Raw genomic sequence first — 20,476 nt, 5'->3', positions numbered from 1 at the left:
TTTTTGAGTTGTAAGAATGAAAAACAAGAAAGAGAAGAATACATCGCGCTTTCGCCTAACACACAAGCTTGAAAAAAATTGCTTTACTTTTTTCTTTTTTATTCGAACATAATTCCTCTGAATCAATCGCTTGGCTCCATTTTGTATTCTAAGATCATTAATCTCTCGCTTTCTCTCTTTCTATCTCTCATACATCGCCCGCGAGATTATCATTATACGATCGTATCACACCGTCCCACTGTACTTTTCTCTATCAAAAAGACGCCTGAGAGCGGACGAAAATTTAAAAAGTTCTGAAATCGAAGAATCGGAGAATATCGAGTGCGCTTCTCGCGCGATAAATCTCAAAAAGGTCTTTAGTTACAGGCCGAGGATGAAAAGACTCGAAGTGCACGCATGTTTCCCTCGACCGCACATTGTCCCCATAACTTCCTCGCCTTAATCCCCGATCTCACTTTCTTTTCTCGAATCCACATTTTTTTTTACTCTTGTGCTCTGTGTCTCTATCTATCACAATCTCTTTCTTCCATTCCCATCTTTCAGTTTCCTGGGTTTACGTCGAAAGGAGCTTTTTGTTGCTGCGCTACTTTTCGCCAATTTACGGTCGAATATAAACGTCATCAAGTCTCTCTCTCTTGATCGCGTTAGTCCCTTTTACGTGCTTCACATGCTATCGTGTCGAGTTTTATATTACACTGACAATGAGATAGACGCGCGATCTACGTCACGAGTATTTTATACAAATAATTTTACACATATACGATCGTTATCGTGAAGACAGAGATGAACGATAGAATAATAATATTGGCCAATTGTTGCGCAGTGCTCGAAATGCATGATAGTTATGCTAGGAGTACGATGAATCACCATATCATATATAATGACGCGAATATATTACCTGTATTTATACAATTAACTATTTCAAACTAAAAATTATCACAGCGACAATCAATAATAATATATACCTTCTTCACAGTATTTATTCTTTCAATTTACATTTCAGCAATATTTTTTATAGGAATGTAAGAAAACGGAATGCAAAAGGCATCGTCTCCCGTATAACTACCATAAAGACATTTATTTTAATACCTTCTCCCCTATCCTTGAACTTTATCTCCCAATCTTCTTACAGTGCAATTACTATTTCTCGATTTTACTATTTAATTTTCTCCCAATGATATATTGTATAGTTCTCGTCCTATGTTTGTCGCTTTTGTGTTTGTCCATATTTTACATCCTGTATGATGTTCAGCCGTTTCTGTAGTGTGTAGTGAGTAGTACACGAGGCAAAATTCTTGTTAACATCACCAAAACACCACTGTTCTATTTCTCTCTTTCTAGCAGCCTATCGCAGCTACCCAGGTGCAAAGAACTAGTTGCAATACACCAATCACCTGTTCGGTACCTCTTAGGTCATAATGAATACAAATACTTTCGCAGCCGATGTGCACGTTCCATTTCCTGTCGAAAATTTCAAAACTAATACTAATTTACATCATTTACATGTCATATAGAGCATAATTAATGCTAAACTAATAGCATTTTAAATTATATATAATTTAATAATTGCGCGTACAATAATTTTGCGCTAAATTACATAATTTGTAGAAAACCTTATTATACGAAATTATATTCAATAAATCTCTCTATTGAATATATAAAATGTATGTCGAATTGCAAAATTTATAAATGTCGGTTTGTCAAACATCATTTTCGATCGCGTTGACATATACAAAGGAAAATGGAACGGTCACATTCTTGTAAATAAGACGTAGTTGAGAAAAGATATCTTTTACGAATGACACGTACACCACCCTGCTGACAAGCTGTGCTGCACGAAACCCGGCTATCAACCCCGCTGCTGTTTTGCTGCCCCACACAAAAACGCTACACTAAGAGTCCCCGAAAGATACATAGAAGACAGCGAAAAAAAAAAATAAATAAATAAATAAGAAAGAAACAGTAGAAGAAACGAACAGATACGACGGGTTTGTTGGGAGGTGTGTGGGCCAAGGCGATGAAATGTCGTTGTCCAATTTCCGTTGTCAAATCTGTCTCTTATAGTTTCTCGCATTTGATGCGCGTTTGTTGACAACGTTTAGCGGCACACTCGCTCGCTCGCGACTCGTTCATTAAGCAGGAACGATTCTTAAATTAGGAATCGTTTCGTCGCTGTTGTCCTCCGATCGTTCTTGACCTGGTTCCGCTCGTCGTTTCTCTGGAAAAAAGATGTGCTAACGAGTTGATCGCGAACGCGATTGTTCTTTCTTTTTTTTTATTATTAATTATTATTCCTGTATCCGAATTAAATGCGAGGAATGATTAAACGCGATGATAATAAAAATTGACATCGATCGTTCGGGGGTCAACGGTTCGACTTTAATGAGCTCGTTTCGATCGAATAATCGAGATTGTCTTGACGAAACGCGTTTGACATAAAATTACGACTGGACGGCGGCCGTTTCGAAAATCGTAGCGTTATTCGTAAACAGCGCGGGAGTGGACGCACCCTGTTTTCCGATGCGGACTCGATCGCCGTGTTTCGATATACGTGAATACCTTGTTTCCGGGATACGAGCGTATTTGTTATCCGGTGGAATAAAGAGTAAAAGCTATATAGAGAAAAAGAGAAAATGCAGAAGTAAAAGAGAGAGAAAGAGCGAGAAAGACTTTCAGCGACGTCGCGCGGAAGACCTGCAGAGCCACACCCGGACACAATGGAGGAAAAGTCTCACATGGATGATTGCGGCAGACCAGCTTGTTGGCAGGGAAGTCTCATTCTCTAAAAGTGGTTTTCAATTTCCCAAGGGTGCATACACCGCGTATACCGGCGGAATCGCCTTTTCGTCCGAATTTGCCTCGGGGGTTACGGACCAGCGTCTCTTAGAGAACGAAACGTGCCCACGGAATACAGGGGAATTCTTTGTTTTGCCAATTCTCTTCATTTTTTTCTTCTCGTTCCCTCTTTCGGATGACCTGACGATGGTTCGAGACGCCGCGTGAAAATTTCATCCGCGCTTATTCTTAATTTTTCTTCCAATAAAATTTTCACACATAAGGATTAACATTAAAAAAATAGCAATACTTTAGGAAAATTAATAAGTATTTGAATAATAAGTTAAATAATTTTGTCTCGATTGATTCGAATATTACATAGGTTTGCTCTCTCGATGATTTCAAGGTTTTTGCGATATTACGATATAAGCTCTGTAATATGTAAATTTTGTCAGTAGCCTTGACGCGATGTCTCGCCAACGAGGGTCATGCCGAAACGTATCGTCGCGACGTAATGCACTCTTCGGAATTGGTATGCCATACCTGAATGTTTGTCAAGTGTACGACACAAAGTTTATACCCCGAGCACGTAAAAGTGCAAATCTATCACTGTGAACACCGCATACAACACGGCGCGAGCCGCTCACAGGCTCGTTCATCCTCGATTTGTACAAAACAAAATCATTGTCAAATATGTAAATATATATATATATATATATATACATACGCACATGCACATACCGACACACCTATATTTACACACTTCACATATATACAAACATATAATATATATCTATATATATACATATACAAACATGATAACACAACTTCGTTATTCCTATTCCTCAAAGAAGATGCCGACAGCAACAGCAAGTTCGAGATTTGAACAAGAGAACACCATACACTTGGATATTTACGAGGAATTATGTGAATTAACTTACAAACTAAATCGATGTCTTTTCCGTAAATTTTCAGGTATTGTAAAGATAGAAAGAGACGACAAGTACGGGTTCTCAGAAAGATGACCCTCTTTTTCTGCTTCACTTACAGTCTCTTGCACGCATTTCTCTCTGTAACTTTCTTCCACAATTTCCTCACTATGTATATAAATTTTTCTATCACTCTCTCTCTCTCTCTTTCTCTCTCTCTCCCTCTCTCTCGATCGTCTTTTCCATTTCGCAAGCCGCCGAGAGAGAAGAGCGCTAGCCGGATGCTGACGCAAAGCGAGAGAGAAAAGTGGAGCGGGAAGCCAAAGAGTCAAATTACATAATATATATGTGTGTGTGTGCTTATATATAAATATAACTTGTACATATATATATATATATATATATATATATACATGAGTATGTTCACACAGCAAATATGAGATTGTGAGAGACAAACGCAAAACTAATGAACTTCGAGAGAGTGCCTCGATTATTGCAGGTGTTGCCGCAGTCAGAAACGCCAGCCGAGAGCCCGATGTTGATGGACCCGATGAAGTGGGACCGGTTCTCTTTCGTACCCTCTGTCTACGCGACCCTTTTCCACGCTCTACGTCCGATTCTGATTTTCCAATACTGTTAAGAGACTTCCGCTTTTCTTTTTTCTTTCTTCTTTTTTTTCTAGTCACTCTAGATAGCGTACTCTGCCACGTAGATGCGTTTACTTCTCTATCTCTATTTCTCCATCTCTCGCCTTAACGTCGATTTAAAAAAAAAATAATGAATTAGTGCCAATTAGCTCGCAGATTGACGCTGACGCCAGCTACGTCCGTTGGTCCTACCTAACGTGCTATGATTATTATTATTATGATTGATTATTGTTATTTGATTATTATTATTGTCACCATCGTCATTATAATCATTATTATTATTGCCATTACTATTAATCGGTGATGTCTTTATATATTTGTGTGTCTCGTAGAAACTTGCGTTCTGCGAGTCATCGCTAAATGCATTCTAAAAAAGTGACGCGATTGAATGTCGATAAACGCGGTATATCGAAAATAAGTAAACCGCGTTAGTTTGCTCATATTACGCAAAATGTGTCAGTTCTCCATTTATCGGTAATTCGAAGCGATTAACACGTAAAAAAAGCGATATTATAGAGAGAATATCTTTCTGAATTTTTCCTAATTATATAAACGATCGATTAGACTCATCATTTTTACTTACAGCCGCGTTTATCGGACGAAAAAGGTTGCGCGATCGCGCGTCTGACCAAAATCGCTCTTGTTCTACTCGCAAGAATTCCCGCGTGTGTTTAAGTAAAGTATGTCGATCCATTTCAACCTCTAGCTCCGAAATTTTCAGCTCTGTAATTTACGTAGCTTTGCTTTTTTTTTTTTTAAACAGCGCATAAAAGAGAGACAAGTTAAAAATTCAAGTGGAAAATAATAATATTATGTAACTAAAAATAGAACGATCGAACTACGTGATAAATGAACGGGCAATTACGTCACTCGGGATTCACGTACGAGTAACTCGAGCGATGCGTTTTAAATCCTCGCCGGATATTACGCGCACGCAATTGATATCGTCTTACGGGCGATCGCGCAAAAATATCGTAAATTCCGCGAGTATATACATATATGCATGTGCGCGTGTATATGTGCGCGTATGATATAAGCGACACGGATAATTCGTGGATTTTTATTTTACACGCGCACGCATACACGTGCACACATACAAGAGTATGTGTTTTTTTTTACTTATAAAAGAAAATATATATATATCGCGACTGTCGTTTCTTGCCTTAGCCTCAACTGGTTTTTCTTTTTTTGATTTTTATCTTGCCCTCTTCCGCGCCTGACGATGCTTCTACATGCTTGCTGACAATACCTTCGTGCGCTTCGCTACCTGCCAATTAACGCCTGCGAAATACTGCCGACCGAAACTCGGAAAAAAACATCTATATATACCAATGTTAAATAAAATCAAATCAAAAATAAATAATATCACACGCACGATCGGCCGATACCACTGCATGTATATGCTAAAAATACGAAAAAATATATATATGTATGCCACCATCATTACCACACCGCAACGATACAACAAAATATGTATAAATGTGCTAACACACGAACGGAAAAAAAAATGAAAATGAAAATGTCTCGACTGGGGACGTCTCGGGAACGGCCGAAAACGGAAACGGATGTGGTCGACGCACGGCGATGCACGGAAAAACTCTATATACGACTGTAAAAAACAAAAACGAAATCTGTACGCATAAAAATGTGTCACGGAAAAAAACGTGGAATCGGAAAAAATCGAACGAACGTGTGTGAAAAATAAAAAAAAATACGGAAAAAATACAGACGGCGACGATGCCGACGAATGTGGCGGGAATGGGTGCGTTGGCTGGCGGAATGTCAGGAGTGCCGGCAACTGCGATGCCCGGAGGACTGCAGAGCGCCAGTATGGCGAGCATCGAGCTCGGCAAGAAGCGGATGCGCGACTCCAATGATGATCTGCTAATGGTACCATGGCTTATGCATGGAGTACACTTTCCAATTTTTTTTCTTTCGTAGCTGGACTCCGGTAAAATGGCCTCGGTATCGCGGACGAGTATTGACGGTTGTATCTTTCGGATAAAGAATTTTTTGTGATACGAAAAGAATACTTTACTTTTCGAGAAACGAGCATCAACATTTACAAAAGTTGTCTTAATAATACTTGAAATATGTATGGCGCACATACAGTTATACCAGATATTTATGAAATTTATCTCTTTGTTCGAGTCGGTTTTAACGATCGCAATTTTCGACATCATTAAGCAAAGTACAAGAAACTAGTTGGTGACAGTCATATATAATCCGATGCTAATCTCACAGATTTCCAAGCTGATGTTTGCCTCTACTTGCTCGTGCTCGATCGGAGAAACTTTCCAAATGGAAAAGCATGTGTGTACGTCACCCGCGTCTAAATGTATAATCGATTCTGTGCTCTCCCTCTCTCTCTCTCTCTCTCTCCCTTTGCTGATCTCGTTGTTATGAGTGACATCGCGATTTTGCGGCGAGCTGTAAAATTCAGAGACGAAACGATTCAGGCCATTTTCCGGAGCTTCCATATAGTCGTATTCTTAAGTTATGAGTACATAATTATTGCGATTGTGAATACACTGCCGAGCGCGCTTAGAGCTCTAGCCTTCTGTCTTTCATTTTTATTTCTAACAAGAGTCCCGCTGTTTTTCTATCAATCGGTGAAAAAAGACGGTGAAACGTGCAAAATCGCGACCGCGTGTAATCCTAATGATACGGGAATACATTTGTTAACCCTTTCAGTGCCATCGCGACGTCATGTCACGATTGAAGCATATACCGGCAACGTCACACACGTATACAATAACATAATGAACCGAAATCTCTATGAGCCTGGCAACGCCACGTATAGCGTCATTATTGAAATCTCCCTAATGTCGATACTACCATATTCGCATTCGTAGAGATAGTAGAGATCTTTACGATACCAATAACGTCACGTACGACGTTGTAATCGAAACGCGATGCTAACGAAAACGGAAAGAAAATTCGCGAGAAAAAAATCTTACAATATCACGTACGACTTCTCTCACGACTGAATTCTCTCCTTTACAATTCAAATGATTTTTCAAGAACTTGAAATTGGCACTGAAAGGGTTGTATCTCTCAAAATGCATCAGAATATCCGGTTTGTGATGCTCCTATTGCAACGTTTATTCTCTCATCGTTCTGGGATGATCGTATACACGATACATATCGGCTTTTATGCAAAGACGACCGCGTATGAAAAATTCTAGAGACTCTATCTTTTTTTTCTCTCTCTTGGTTTCGCTTCCCACTGTCGTTCGTTGCAATGTTGTTCGTATCAGAGCTTACGCCTCGTAATGTATTTATAGATCGCTTACTACTTTTTTTTTCTTCGATCGTGTTAGCCACGCGTTTGACATTTGCGGAAGAGATCTTTGCCAAACGATACGCCACGTGTATCAAAGTTCACGTCAAAATTATATTGTACGCATATGGAAGCGTGTGGCTAGCGATTATCGGATATATGATTTAACATATATTTATCCCTTGGCGATTCCTCGACCGACGAAATCAGTGGATCCGACGATCGAACGAAAGTTGAACAATTCACCTTCGTCACGATCGTCATCCGCTCGTCGGTCGCGCTTACATCTCGAAACACGCGCGCACTAGCGAGGCACTTGCAAGAGGAACTCGAATGCGGATGAAACGTACGTTAAAAAATATGTCTATCTCCAACTCTTTAATATTTGACGAAAATCACGTGATACAATATCTCTTTGTTTTTCCACACAAGCGAGCGCGTAAATATAGAGCGACTCTCTGCTCTAAGTAACAAATCATTTGTTTCGACAAAAAAATGTTCATTTTTCACAATTTTTATATTCGTTTTCAAAAAAAGTTTACTCATAATTTTAACAATCGCAGATGTGATAAATAGTATAATTTTTGTTATGAAAAAAAATTGTCCCAAAGATATCAAACAATCTTGAAACGATTAAAAGAAAGCTGAACATTAATCTCGCACGTTTAAGGATTTAATGAAACGGAATCGGCAAGAAAATCCTTCGGATTTCAACAACAAAAAAATGTTGGGGAAGTGCGCGCGTGTTTCGATGCGAGCTTTCCGGTGAGAAAAAAGCTCGTCGACTCTAATCTCCGTACGTCAGGACCCCCTCACGAAACGAAAATGAAACGGAAAAGAGAGAGAGTGAAGAAGGGCGAGGACTCGTGAGACTCTCGCACTTTTTCGGGTTTATAATAAAAAAAACGCCATCAGAATCCGGCATTACTGTGGTGCTGCTGGTCTACGGAGCGTTAGAAATTCTGTGTAAATTCTGAGCTTGCGCCGATGATGCATGTTGTGCTTAAGCGACTACCGAGGTGATGGTGGAACGTAACGTCATCCCCTCGACGCTCTGAACGATGACCGAAGTTTTGGCAGCTCTTGTCGCGGAGGATCCGTCGAGCGGAGACCCTCGTCGTCGCGTTTACGAGAAAATCGCAAAAATATCCGCGAAACGGCCTGTCTTCGTTAGAGTCGCGTCGAGTCCGCTAAAGAGCACTGTAGATCGCTTATACATACACTCGCTACTTTTTTTAATACTCTGCTCCCCTTTCTTTTACCTCTCTATATCTTTATTATATATACATATAAATATATATTAAATATATATATATATATCTTCTCGCTCTTTCTCTCTGTCTCTCCGTCGCTCATACTGCCAATCAGGATCTGAAGCGCGATCGACAGATTCGTTCGGGCTTGAGACGTGATTTTATCCATGTGCAACTTTCTAACTTCGAGCGTCAGGACGAGAATGGATTTTCGTTGTACAAATTGGGGTTTTCTTTCGGAAAGTGCGCGCATAACTTCTCGGTATTTTCGGTATGGAGTTTTCAATACGCGAAGAAAGAAGGAAAAAGTGCCTGCAGAGAATTCATATAAATTCATAAGAACGGAAAATCTTTGTTTGTAGAAATGTATCAATATTCTGGAAACAAAAATTTGAAACGAAATAATATTCGAAACGACCGAACGAGAATGGATTTTCGCTGTAAACATATACAGGATGTATCGTAAGATCTGAAATTAAATTACAAGATGTTTTCTCTTTGGTTCAAACTCTTTAAATGATTTATATTTAAACATTTAATATTTGCAAGTCTTAGTTGGAAAGATATTTACATTCAATTTTCCAAACTTGTTATATAGAACATTTTTGTAAATTTTAGCTAAAAAGCAATTAATTCTTAAATTTGTCACAAAAAATAAATAAAGAATGCTAATACACCTTGCATAGTATTTTTTTGGTGCACTAACTTTTTCTTCGCGATATTATAATGACAAAAGAAAAACTAAATCAAGAAGTTTAAGAGAAAAAAAGATTTATTTCCTTAACTTAATATATCTTCGAAAATCCTAATAGATAACTCGATATAAACGAAGAGATGAAAAAATAGATTCATTGCCTCTCGCGTGAGATAGCCGGTTGCACATTTCCAATTAACTAAAACGCAGAGAGACGCTTCTTCGCTTTCGCGCACACGCTTACTGGCAACGTAATTTCGCAATTACGTTTATTTTCTGCGCGTATTAATCGCGCATATGTGATCGAGCGGAGTCGTTCGCGGCACACACAATCAATCGTATCCGTGCGTCGTCATTGACTTCGAACCACTTTTGACGTGTGAAATACACGTGTTTGCAACACGCATATATACATATATGTATGTATCTATGCCGCTGTGTGACAATATGTTTCACCCCCGGTTACTTTTACCATCAGCTTCTGAGCTTCTGCATCTCGTTTTTTACGCAGCTTCTAACTCGAACGTGTCACACCACGATAGAGATCTTGATTTGTTGAGCTTTTCTTTTCCCCTTTTTGTTGCGCACGCGTCTCTTGTCGCGCAGACGATACTTTACCAAGGTAAAGCCCGCTCGCCCACGTATATATCACCGCAAGCCTCTCTATCAAGCTTTCGTGAATCCGTGTTGTTGCCAATCTCTCTCGCATCTCGTCGGTAACCGCGAAGCCCTTTGTTCTCCGAGCCCAATTGCGCTTTTTATTAATAATTCTCTTGTCGATCTTGCTCTTTTCTCTCTTTTTCTCTTCATCTCTCTCTCTCTTTTTCTCTGTCTCTTTCTTATATCTTTCTCTTCGTTCTCTTCGTTTTGCTCTCGAGGAAAAGACTCATTTGTCTCGCGTTTATCTCGCGAGAACGAACGAAAAGGTTTCACAGGTCGAACATTTAGCATCGACATTTGTCATAGCGCGCGATTCCTGCTCCTTCGCTCTCGCAATAGTTTCAATAGGGAAGCGACAGTGCAGTTTTTTCCGATCCGGTACTCTTTGATCGTTTATTAATGCAGAACGACGGTCTCTCTTTAATCGAGCCGCGCACGGTCTTCGATGCTAGTACAATGGCTGGTCTTTCTGACACGCTCCCAGTAGTAAAAAAGAAAAAAAGAAAATGAAAAAAAAAAAAAAAAAAAAAAACAGAGGAAAAGTGCAAAAGAAAGAAAGAAAGAACGAAACATTTTGCAGTTATCCAACAACGAAACGTCGTCGTTTGGGAAACGTCGCCGCAAGCTGCGTCATCGGCACAACTTTTACACACTACCACAACATTCCAACACCCTTCTTTACCGCGCCATCGTCTCCATTCTCCGTTTCTTTGAGACGCGACCCTCTCTCGTTTCCCGTCTCGAAAATCCAATTATACAGACGCAACGCGCCTGCTCCTCGAAATTAGTTGAAACCGATCCTGTGTTTGTTGCAGATGGACATGAAGTCTGTCGGGTCGTTCTACTACGAGAACTTTGTAAGTGCAGAACCTAAACACTGAATCATAATTCATACGGCTGTGTGATTCGTCTCTTCACGCGTGTCACACCGCTTGTACCCGCGATTAACATACAAATCGATGTAAATGCAATCTCCCGTCTAGTGAAGATGTCTCTCAAGAAAATTCCAAAATTTTTTTGTGCAGCGTTAAAAGAACGAAAAAAAGAATTAAATTTTTTCTGAGTTTCATTAAATTCGCAAACATCGTAAAACGGAGTATTGTCGATATAGCGAAATTACAGCGACTGTTTTTTTTCATTGCCTTTGTAAGACAACAATGATGTCGCAATTTTGCAAAGATTTGAATGTATAATTCCGCGCGTGATGTAATTGTTTTGCGCAAAGAGAATGAAAAAAAGCACTGTAACAGCATATATCGATATATCGACTTATCATACTAATTCGCGAATCCTGACTAAGCTCGATTGTCGAACGAAAGGACTCGGGCCTTTCGATAGCTTTGGAAAAAAAAAAACGTCAAACCCGACGTAGTTCCCTGCACGCCTGGATCAAGAAAACTCATGAAACACGTAAAAAGAAAGAACGAACAATATAATAAAATCGTATCCCCGGCCGAAAATGGAGCCGAGGCTTTCACGAAGAAGGAAGCTTCCGCTCGAGCGGCCACGCCGCTCGTTTTGTCACCTCTTCTAATCGTAGACGTCTTTTGCAATTCTTTTTTCAGGCCTTCCCAGGGATGGTTCCGTATAAACGACCGGCGGCCGACAAGTCCGGCGTGCCGGTCTATCAGCCTACCGGCGCGACGACCTATCAGCAGTTAATGCAGCTACAGCAGCCCTTCGTGCCTGTGTCATGTGAGTACACTGGAACATCACCCCTACCCACCCAAACCTCTAACCAATCGGTCGTGCAACCCCCGAACGTGCAAAGCAACCACCACGCGATGGTGGTGCAATCCTCCTCCTCCTCCTCCTCCCAGGGAGCCGCTGGCGCCACAGTCAATAACTGCGCCGACGCCAACAATGGCGTGCTGATGGATCCCTGCAACAATCCGCCGCCGCCGCCTCCGACCGCTGACAATAACAGTAACAATAGTAACGGCAGTAACAAGCAATCGGTAACTGCGCAGAATCACGATGTCGAAAACGCGCGTAACTCTCCCGAATTGAATCACTCGAGTCCGTCGTCGCTGCAGCAACAGCAGCAGGTACAGCAACATCAGCAGCAACAACAGCTCAATCAGCTGGCTCTACCACCAGCGATGAGTCCGTTGACCTCGATGGCAGGTCTGACCTCTATGTCCGGCGTGGTGAACATGGCCTCGATGGCCTCGATGGCCTCGATGGCGAACATGCCGTCGGTAACGAACATGAGTTCCGTGAGCAATTATAACGCCGCCTCCAATATGGCGAGTCTAAACATGCTCAACAGTCTCGGGATGGCAGCATCCGGCTTACCGACCCACTTCGATCCCGCGACCCTCGCCAAAGAGGTCGCCCAGAAGAATTACGCCAAGGCGATTAAGCTTTCGCAAGTCTCCCAGTCTTACGGCATCAGTCCGCTTGCCGCGATCAATTACACCGGCGTCGCTCTGAACAAGCAGAACCTCGTGAATCCCGCTACCGCGGCGGCCGCCGGGAATTCCGCGATGGCCGCCGCCGCCGCCGCTGCTGGTCTGCAGGCCACCGCGGCGACTCCCAGACCCGTCATCCCGAGTCTGGCCGGTATCCCGAGCGCTCTGACCTCACCGCTGTCGGCCGGTATCCTAGCGTACTCGAGACCGCCGCCCACGGCCGCCCCGATTAATCCATATTCCCTGATCAGGCAGCAGATTCTACCGAATCCCTATGTCCAGGCGTCGATGCCCGGTGCCGCGACCATGCAGACCAATCCCTACGTCCAGAATCCGTACGCCGTTCTACCCGGGATGGCCGGTGTACCCGGGGTACCGGCCAACGTCGCGGCCGCAGCCGCGGCCGCCGGTGTACCGACTGTTCATCAGCAGATACCGCAGATAGGGAACCCGGCGACGATAGCGGCGCAGCCGCAGGTAGCGATTCCGGTTAGCTCCGGCGTTATTATGCAGCCGTATAAGAAGATGAAGACGTCGTAAAGATTCGGGATCGCCGGCTCGGGAGGACTCTCCTCTCGCGAGAAAGTACTGTTCCTTTTTTCCTCTCTAGGCACCTCCCGGTTCTCTCCCTCGCGTGAACGAGCGTGATCGATTCCGCGATTTTAGTCACTACGGATATATATATATATATAATTGCCGTTTTCGCGGTAACGCGATATATATTTTTAGATAATTCTAGAATTAAAGAGATCTTTACGATTAGCAAAAGTTTACGCGATGTATCGTAATAATGATTGCGTTACAGTAAGTAGAGTCTTTTTGCGGTCGTATCTTGTAGGATAATCTTGGTCAGTATCAGATACGATACTGACTGCATCTAGATATAATTACTGTTACATAAGCGGAAAGTTTGCTTTGCAAAAAAAAAATTAATAAAATTTACGGTTCATCGAGAATTATTATTTGATACTTTTGTTTGCGAAACCAGATGTGGGAATTAGTCCTAGAATGTTATAGCTTTTGCTAATAAACTGCATGGCGGAGTTTCAATAAACTCCCCTTTCATTTATTGTTGTTCGATTTTTCTAATATTTTTTTTCCTTGATAGAGATAAATTTACGTATCTTATTTATATATTTTTGTGTAATCTTACAAGAATATCGATTTGCAATCTATTAGCTTTAATTTATTCAAAAAAGTCGCATATTTTTGACTGTATCGATAGTGCAACGAGAAATGTAGTAAGACAAAGAAGTGCAGTTCTAAGATTAATCTCCATCATCGGTGCTCGAGAAGCGACGAGAAAAATCGGTCAATTGTTCGCGAGAGGGACAGAATTATATTTAGCTGAGCGATTGCAAAGCGAGAGAGGTAAAATGCCGATATATATAAAGAAACAAGTTCCGAAAATAGATTCATTTTCTAGTCAGACATTGTCGGTAAACAGTGCCTTATCGGCCCGATTCCATTTGGAGCGTTTCGAGCGTACAACCATATAAAAAGAGAACGGTGAACAGCGCGAGGAAGTGCGACATTTTTTCCCGCCGCATTAATTACTTGCCCAAATGTTTAAGAGAGACGTGACTAATACCGTTCCGATTTTGTTACTGTCGAAGTGAATCTGAAACGACTTGCCGATCAAGACCGCGTTCGAAAGAAAGGGCGGGAGAGACATCGAGCGTGGCCGAAAGAATTACAGATTAAATGAATCGCCTATAATATATACATATTATATTTGCTTTTTTTCCTAGAATAACGGCGATAATTTTGCAGAAATATATTTGTAGAGATAGTAGTTCAGTTTTACTGTTAATTAGCACTATTTTATCGCAGAGAACGTTGTTAAAAGTGTTATGTGTCGTTACGCGTGACTCTGTTTTGTTTTTCTTTTTTTTTTTTTTTTTAATAAGAAAAATTGTAAATAAGTCAATATATATTCGCGTCGTGTAAAAAAAATCGGCGCCGCAATATTTTTTATTTCGGAACTACATATAAATTTCTATGTTATAGTCATTCGTCCAAATTTTAACATGTAACGTCCGCTACAAGGAAGATGAAAAACAACGCTCGGCCTATGTCACGTTATGTGCGATACTTGCCTTTAAGTAGCGTAATGTTAATTAGCGATCGGATTCTTCAAATTATTATTATTATACGAAGTTAGATTATTTTATTAGATTTTGGTTTGTTTGTTTATGTAATGTAATAATATATATGTTCGATTTTTTTATTAACTCGTTTATATCGCGGAACGAGGTTAAATAATCGCGCAAATCATTATCGCATTTTTAAAGCGTCATGTAGTAATTTGTGTATAATTTAAAAAAGATGTTTTCTTCGTTATCATAATATATTTTGGATTATATATTCCGAAATGTATTTTGGATTATGTACGAGGCTCACATAATGCCGTGATATATATTTGTTAATATTTAAAGAGTTGTTTTAAAATTTTTATTGATTTCGCCTGTATTTTTTTTTGTTTAGCTTTAAGGATATATTACGCCTATATGATAACATGTTTCCTAGAAATATCGTGCACATCGACGAGTATAAATCCGACCGGAAGGATTTCCCCGGCGGACCCTTAGTTGTCCTATAGTATTCGTATAAAATTTAAGATAGTCGTTTGCTTTAGTTAGCGTATCTGTATATTTAGCGTAAGCGTGCTCGAACACAACGTACTCTTCTGTCCTGGATGGATTCAATTCGGGGGAGTCTGTTGCACAAAGTGAACTTCGTCAATTCGCGATCTACGAGCTTATGCATTTAGCCGAGAATGAGAGAAGTTGACGGTGTTAATAAGAATAAAAAAACATAATAAAAAGGACGAATCCGCGGAACATGCGGATGCATTTACGTGAAATTCGAAGGAGAAAAAGGAAAGAATATAAAAAAATGGTCTAATCTTGCGTGGAGGCGGTGAGACGGGAGGAGAGAAACGTCTCGTTGATCATCCCCTTTCGGGGAAAAGCGGACATTTACATGGCGCATCATATTACACGATCGCGCAAACACCCAAGACACTCACACGATATTTAGATGATAGATACTGCGTATATTTTTTAAACTCGCGCGTATATAACGATAAGAGAGAATAGCGGAGAATTACGCGGTGCTGGCGTTTTTGGCTCTCGCATGCGTCTATATAAGGAAACGCGAGCACCTGCTTTTCTCTCTCTGTCCGCATTCACGTGTCTGCCAGTGATTTGAAAGTTTGTTTAAGTCGATATTACATAGTCATGTATATATATATATATATATATGTGTGTGTGTATATATTTAATATACATATATATATATTTATATTTATATGTATATTAAATATATACATACATATATACATATGTATGTATAAATATATATATATATATACATGTATATATATATATATATTTTTTTTTTATTATGAGTTTGTAAATCATTTTTCTTTAGGAAATAAGAAATTAAAAAATTTATCTATCATATATATCAGAGTTACTTGTGTATATACATACATATAAAATATATACACATGTATGGAAAGGAGCACTCGCTGGCACGTATAGCGGAAAATGAACGAAACGGCCGGTCACGTATCGTAATTTTCGCAAATCGGGAAACCGAGCGAACGAATTGTATAACGGTAGGAATTTGTGTACACGAAAACGCGGAAGAACAGAACGAGATGAGGTATTTCGGTGAAGATCCCGGTACGCGGGTGAAATTTAGTTTCGTGGAATTCTCATTCCACTCGCAATGATATATTTATTTTAAATCGTCTGACTCTAATTTTTTTTTTTTTAATCCGGTTGACGTGGCGAATTACAGTCGCCAAGAAATTTATCTGGATCTTGCATCTTATCTCTCCTCGTGTTAAGTTCGCGAAAGTGAAGACGATAGAGAAGAGAAAAATGCATAAATTTCCTCGCAATCTCTTTGGTTCTTCCGCGGCATTAGAAACAACTTCTTCCTCAGGGTCATAACGTTATCTATGCAACAAACGCACAAGATTGTAGAACGAAAGTCAACTTACAATGATTCTAGAGTAGCGATTCGTATAATATAGTAATTGCAAAACACATAGATATTAATAATTTAGAGGACAGAAATAAGTATTAAATTATATATGAATAATAACACAAAGTTTGAAAAGGCGCAATGTATTACAGACTTGGAATAAAAGTAATTATCTTTTACCTATTTCTCTGATCTAATCTACATTATATTCTCTTTGATTATAAAAGTAAATAAAACGTTAATATAACAAAAAAAATAATATAGTATATTTTTAATAGTTGAGTGATTATCATTTTATAAATATCTCTTCCACATAGTCTAAACTCTCTATTTATAAGACTGAAGTTTATGTGGCTGTTTCTTCTTCAATATTTACAATCAGCATATTTTAAACACTTTTATATTTATAATCCACGATTAATTTTATGGTTAATACAAGAAGCATCTATTTGCTTTAAAGCTGAAGATCTGTAGATTTTAATGATAAATCAATGGAAATTACACATCACTACTCTGGAATCAAAATCGAGAATTCTCAAGGATACCATGGTCTTCCATAACGAACGTCACGCGAGAAAATTCTTCGATGCAAATGTCGTTTTGCAAGCACTGTCGAGCAACGGAATTGGTCGAAGCGCTCGTCCCGAGATGAAGAAATTGTTTCTAGTCTAACGATAAACGCGCGTGCGGATCCTTTGTGATAATATGTAATGTATGACACCTATACGTACACATGTACACGCACACACTATATTCTCGTATGCGCGTAACATTGGAATAAGACTATTTCAAGCCCTTTCAGTGCCCTTGATTATAAACACGATCGGTACTTATAATGATATCACACGTTATGTCACGGCATCATCGGCGCTAAAGGGCTCGAGAAGATGACGATGCGCAAAGTCATCGACGAAGAAAATCCCTTATAGCCGAGATTTTAGCGATGATGCGCGAAATTTCGCGTATTCTACTTAAAAACGGCTCTATATAAACATACAAACAGGTCCGCGGATAGTGAAAGTCGACGACGATGTTAGACTCGAGCCTGAAATACCGGACCGACACTTTTAAGGTTCCTCAACTTGATGTCTACAAATTATATACGTACATTATCGAGAGGGTGGCTGATTTTTTTAAATTCACACCGAAAACTCGGAATATGACGTTCTCGCTCGATAATCGGGATCGATCGATCGATCATCGATCGTTGTTGCGTCGCGTAAACAAAATCGTATTTCCTTAGAACTGTGATTGTTTTGTCTCTCGCAAGGTCACTGCATACTTCCACATAAGAGGATCGTTCGTTATATTTTACTAGAGAAGAGTATTCTTCTAAAAAAATATGTATAGTAGTATAGCGCGCATCTTGTGTACGATGATGATGAACAGAGGCGAGAAACGCGATTTCGTGTTTTCGACGTGACATCGGCAAAACAGCGGAAGTGCCTTCCCCTTGCACTCTATACACCATTGCACACACACGCGTATACAACAGATGCCTACATTATTTAAACTCGCGAACACAAGAGAGAAGCACTACGATAAAGAAAGACCTTACACGCGCGATATATATATATGATTATATTTATATATACTTATTAAAAAAATTATAATATTAATAATGAATTAAAATAATGAATATATACACGTACGTATATTTGTCGTTGTTGCATGTAAGTTAAACGCGATGCAACGAAAGGAAGACAAGAGTACATATACTTCGCAAGATAAAGCTGGTTACACGTATACAGGAAATTATTTTGTGAACTATGTGTATATACATATACCTAACATATACACACATGTTCGAGAACTATTACGATGAGAAAGAGAAACATTTTACGAATATAACTATGTATACTATACACATATATACAACACATACACACATACATATAGTATTTATTATTATGTACTGTACTGTGTCTTTAAAAATTCTCTCTTCATTGTACATTATTATACATATATGTAAACACATATATATATATATATATATATATATATATTATATATATACAATACCCAAACTTACACATATGTATAATACCGATATATCGAGAGTACATTAACGCACGACCCCGGGAATGAAGATGCAAAAATTTGGCGCATCTCCGCAACGATTGTACTATTGTACGCGAGTCTCTGTCCGAAGAAAAAGAAATTCTTTCCGAAATCATCACCGTGCTGTGTGTACTCGCGTTTATGTGTGTGCGTTTCCGATGCGTTCAGGATTTGACGTCGTCCTCGCGCGAGGCACGACAAAAGGGATGAAACGCGAACAGCTTGCGCCGCCGACTCGAGATAGATGCAGTCGATCTCGCAGTCCCGAATGCGTATTTTTTTGCGCGTGCACGCTCACACGGGGTTTGTCAAGGAGTCAGCCAGTATTTGTAATAATAATGCTTGAGAAATGCATGAATATTTGTTTTATTAATGCTTCTTCTTATTTCATCTCTTTCTATATGATAAAAAAAAAATGGAAAGTGAAAAACAGAACTCTTCCCGAAAGACTCTCGCTATATATATATATATAATCCCTTGTAATATTCATATGTTTATATATATACATATATATTATATATATTGCGCCCATTATACCTGTATTGCTCACAGTCTTAGCCTCGCTTTCCTGCTTCCCTTGTTTTTTAATCTCCTCTCACTCTGTCCGAACTCGATGCTTATATTGTAACTACTTTCGTTTCTCCTTTTGATTAGTCGTCTTTTTTTAAATTTATTATTATTATTATTATTATCGTTGTTATCACACGTTGTTCTTCCCTGCTGCGATCGGTGTTCCGTCACGCCGATCACTTATTACACTTATGTTAATTTTGGCGATTATTATTCCCGCTCTGACGCTCTTAAAATCGCAAAGTATCCGTATTTGTTGTCGTGTGTTCTCGGTGGTATCTTTCAAAGTCGTTTTAATATCCACGAATGTTCTATGATTCTGCAAGATTTCTCTTTTTCTCACCGAAAGCACACGAAGAAATTACGCCAAGCACGCGAGTCTTCTTCTTAAGATGTAGATGTTAGCCGCTTTTACTATGGCGAACACCGTAAAAAAGAGTGCCGTACGACTCGCTATCCTCTCTCTCTTTCTCTCTCTCTCTCTCTCTCTCTCTCTCTCTCTGTCCTTTTACCACTTCCCGTTTAAATCTCTTCAACATCCTCAAGCCTACCTTCGTTTCCGTGTTCACGGCTTTTCCCGCGCTTTAATTGCGATATTCTTGAGGCACGGAGATGTATCTGGGTATATTAATGCCTATATCCCGCCCTCCTCTCTTCCCGATCACATATACACACACATACACACACATTTATATACACGTCGATCCTTGATCCTATTATTCTATCTATACAATCGCCACATTAAGTTTCCCGGCAAAGGTGGTCGATCGTCATCGAGAAGAAGGTCGGCGCTCTTATCGCGTTTTATCGTACTCTGGCAAGTCGTATATTTCGGATGTAACGTAAGATAAATTTCGAGATGCCGGGATAAAGATCTTATTGTTGATTCGGTCGTTGAAATCTCTCTTATAGCCCTAAACTTAATAAATTCATAAGTTAAATTTGCGATATCGATATTGTTTTTTTTTTAACGAGACTCGAAATTATTTACGCTACGTTCGTGATACGCGACTTCTGGTATTTTTGAGTAATTTGGAATTTTTAATCGAAAAATAGAGGTACAATAATTGTACGAAATAAAAGTTATTATCCCGATATATTGATAATTAAAGCATGTGATGTAATGAACTAGTTTCTCTTATTACGACCTTTTTCAAATATTCTGATATACGTCCCCCACTTCATCATCCT

General features: G+C 39.6%; 1 protein-coding gene across 9 annotated transcripts in view; it reads left to right on the top strand.

Moving 5' to 3' along the window:
• The window catches only part of LOC114936159 (uncharacterized), a 366,697-nt gene extending 346,284 nt beyond the window's left edge, over window positions 1-20,413 (top strand). For 5 of the 9 annotated variants that reach the window (XM_085481731.1, XM_085481733.1, XM_085481735.1 and 2 more), the window contains 3 exons: window positions 6,080-6,241; window positions 11,057-11,098; window positions 11,807-20,413. In XM_085481731.1, the coding sequence (XP_085337857.1) occupies window positions 6,080-6,241; window positions 11,057-11,098; window positions 11,807-13,195 (1,593 nt within the window). In that variant the 3' untranslated portion in view covers window positions 13,196-20,413. The remainder of the gene's footprint in view (window positions 1-6,079; window positions 6,242-11,056; window positions 11,099-11,806) is intronic. The other 4 variants (XM_085481739.1, XM_085481737.1, XM_085481734.1 and 1 more) reach the window with 2 other exon arrangements.
• Window positions 20,414-20,476: the final 63 nt, after the last annotated feature.

The sequence above is a fragment of the Nylanderia fulva genome, unplaced genomic scaffold (genome assembly GCF_048542155.1).
Source record: "Nylanderia fulva isolate GAGA-0341 unplaced genomic scaffold, ASM4854215v1 Scaffold19, whole genome shotgun sequence".
Lineage (NCBI taxonomy): Eukaryota > Metazoa > Arthropoda > Insecta > Hymenoptera > Formicidae > Nylanderia > Nylanderia fulva.
The sequence above is the reverse complement of the archived record's forward strand: the minus strand, read 5'-3'. Positions and strand labels throughout refer to the sequence as shown.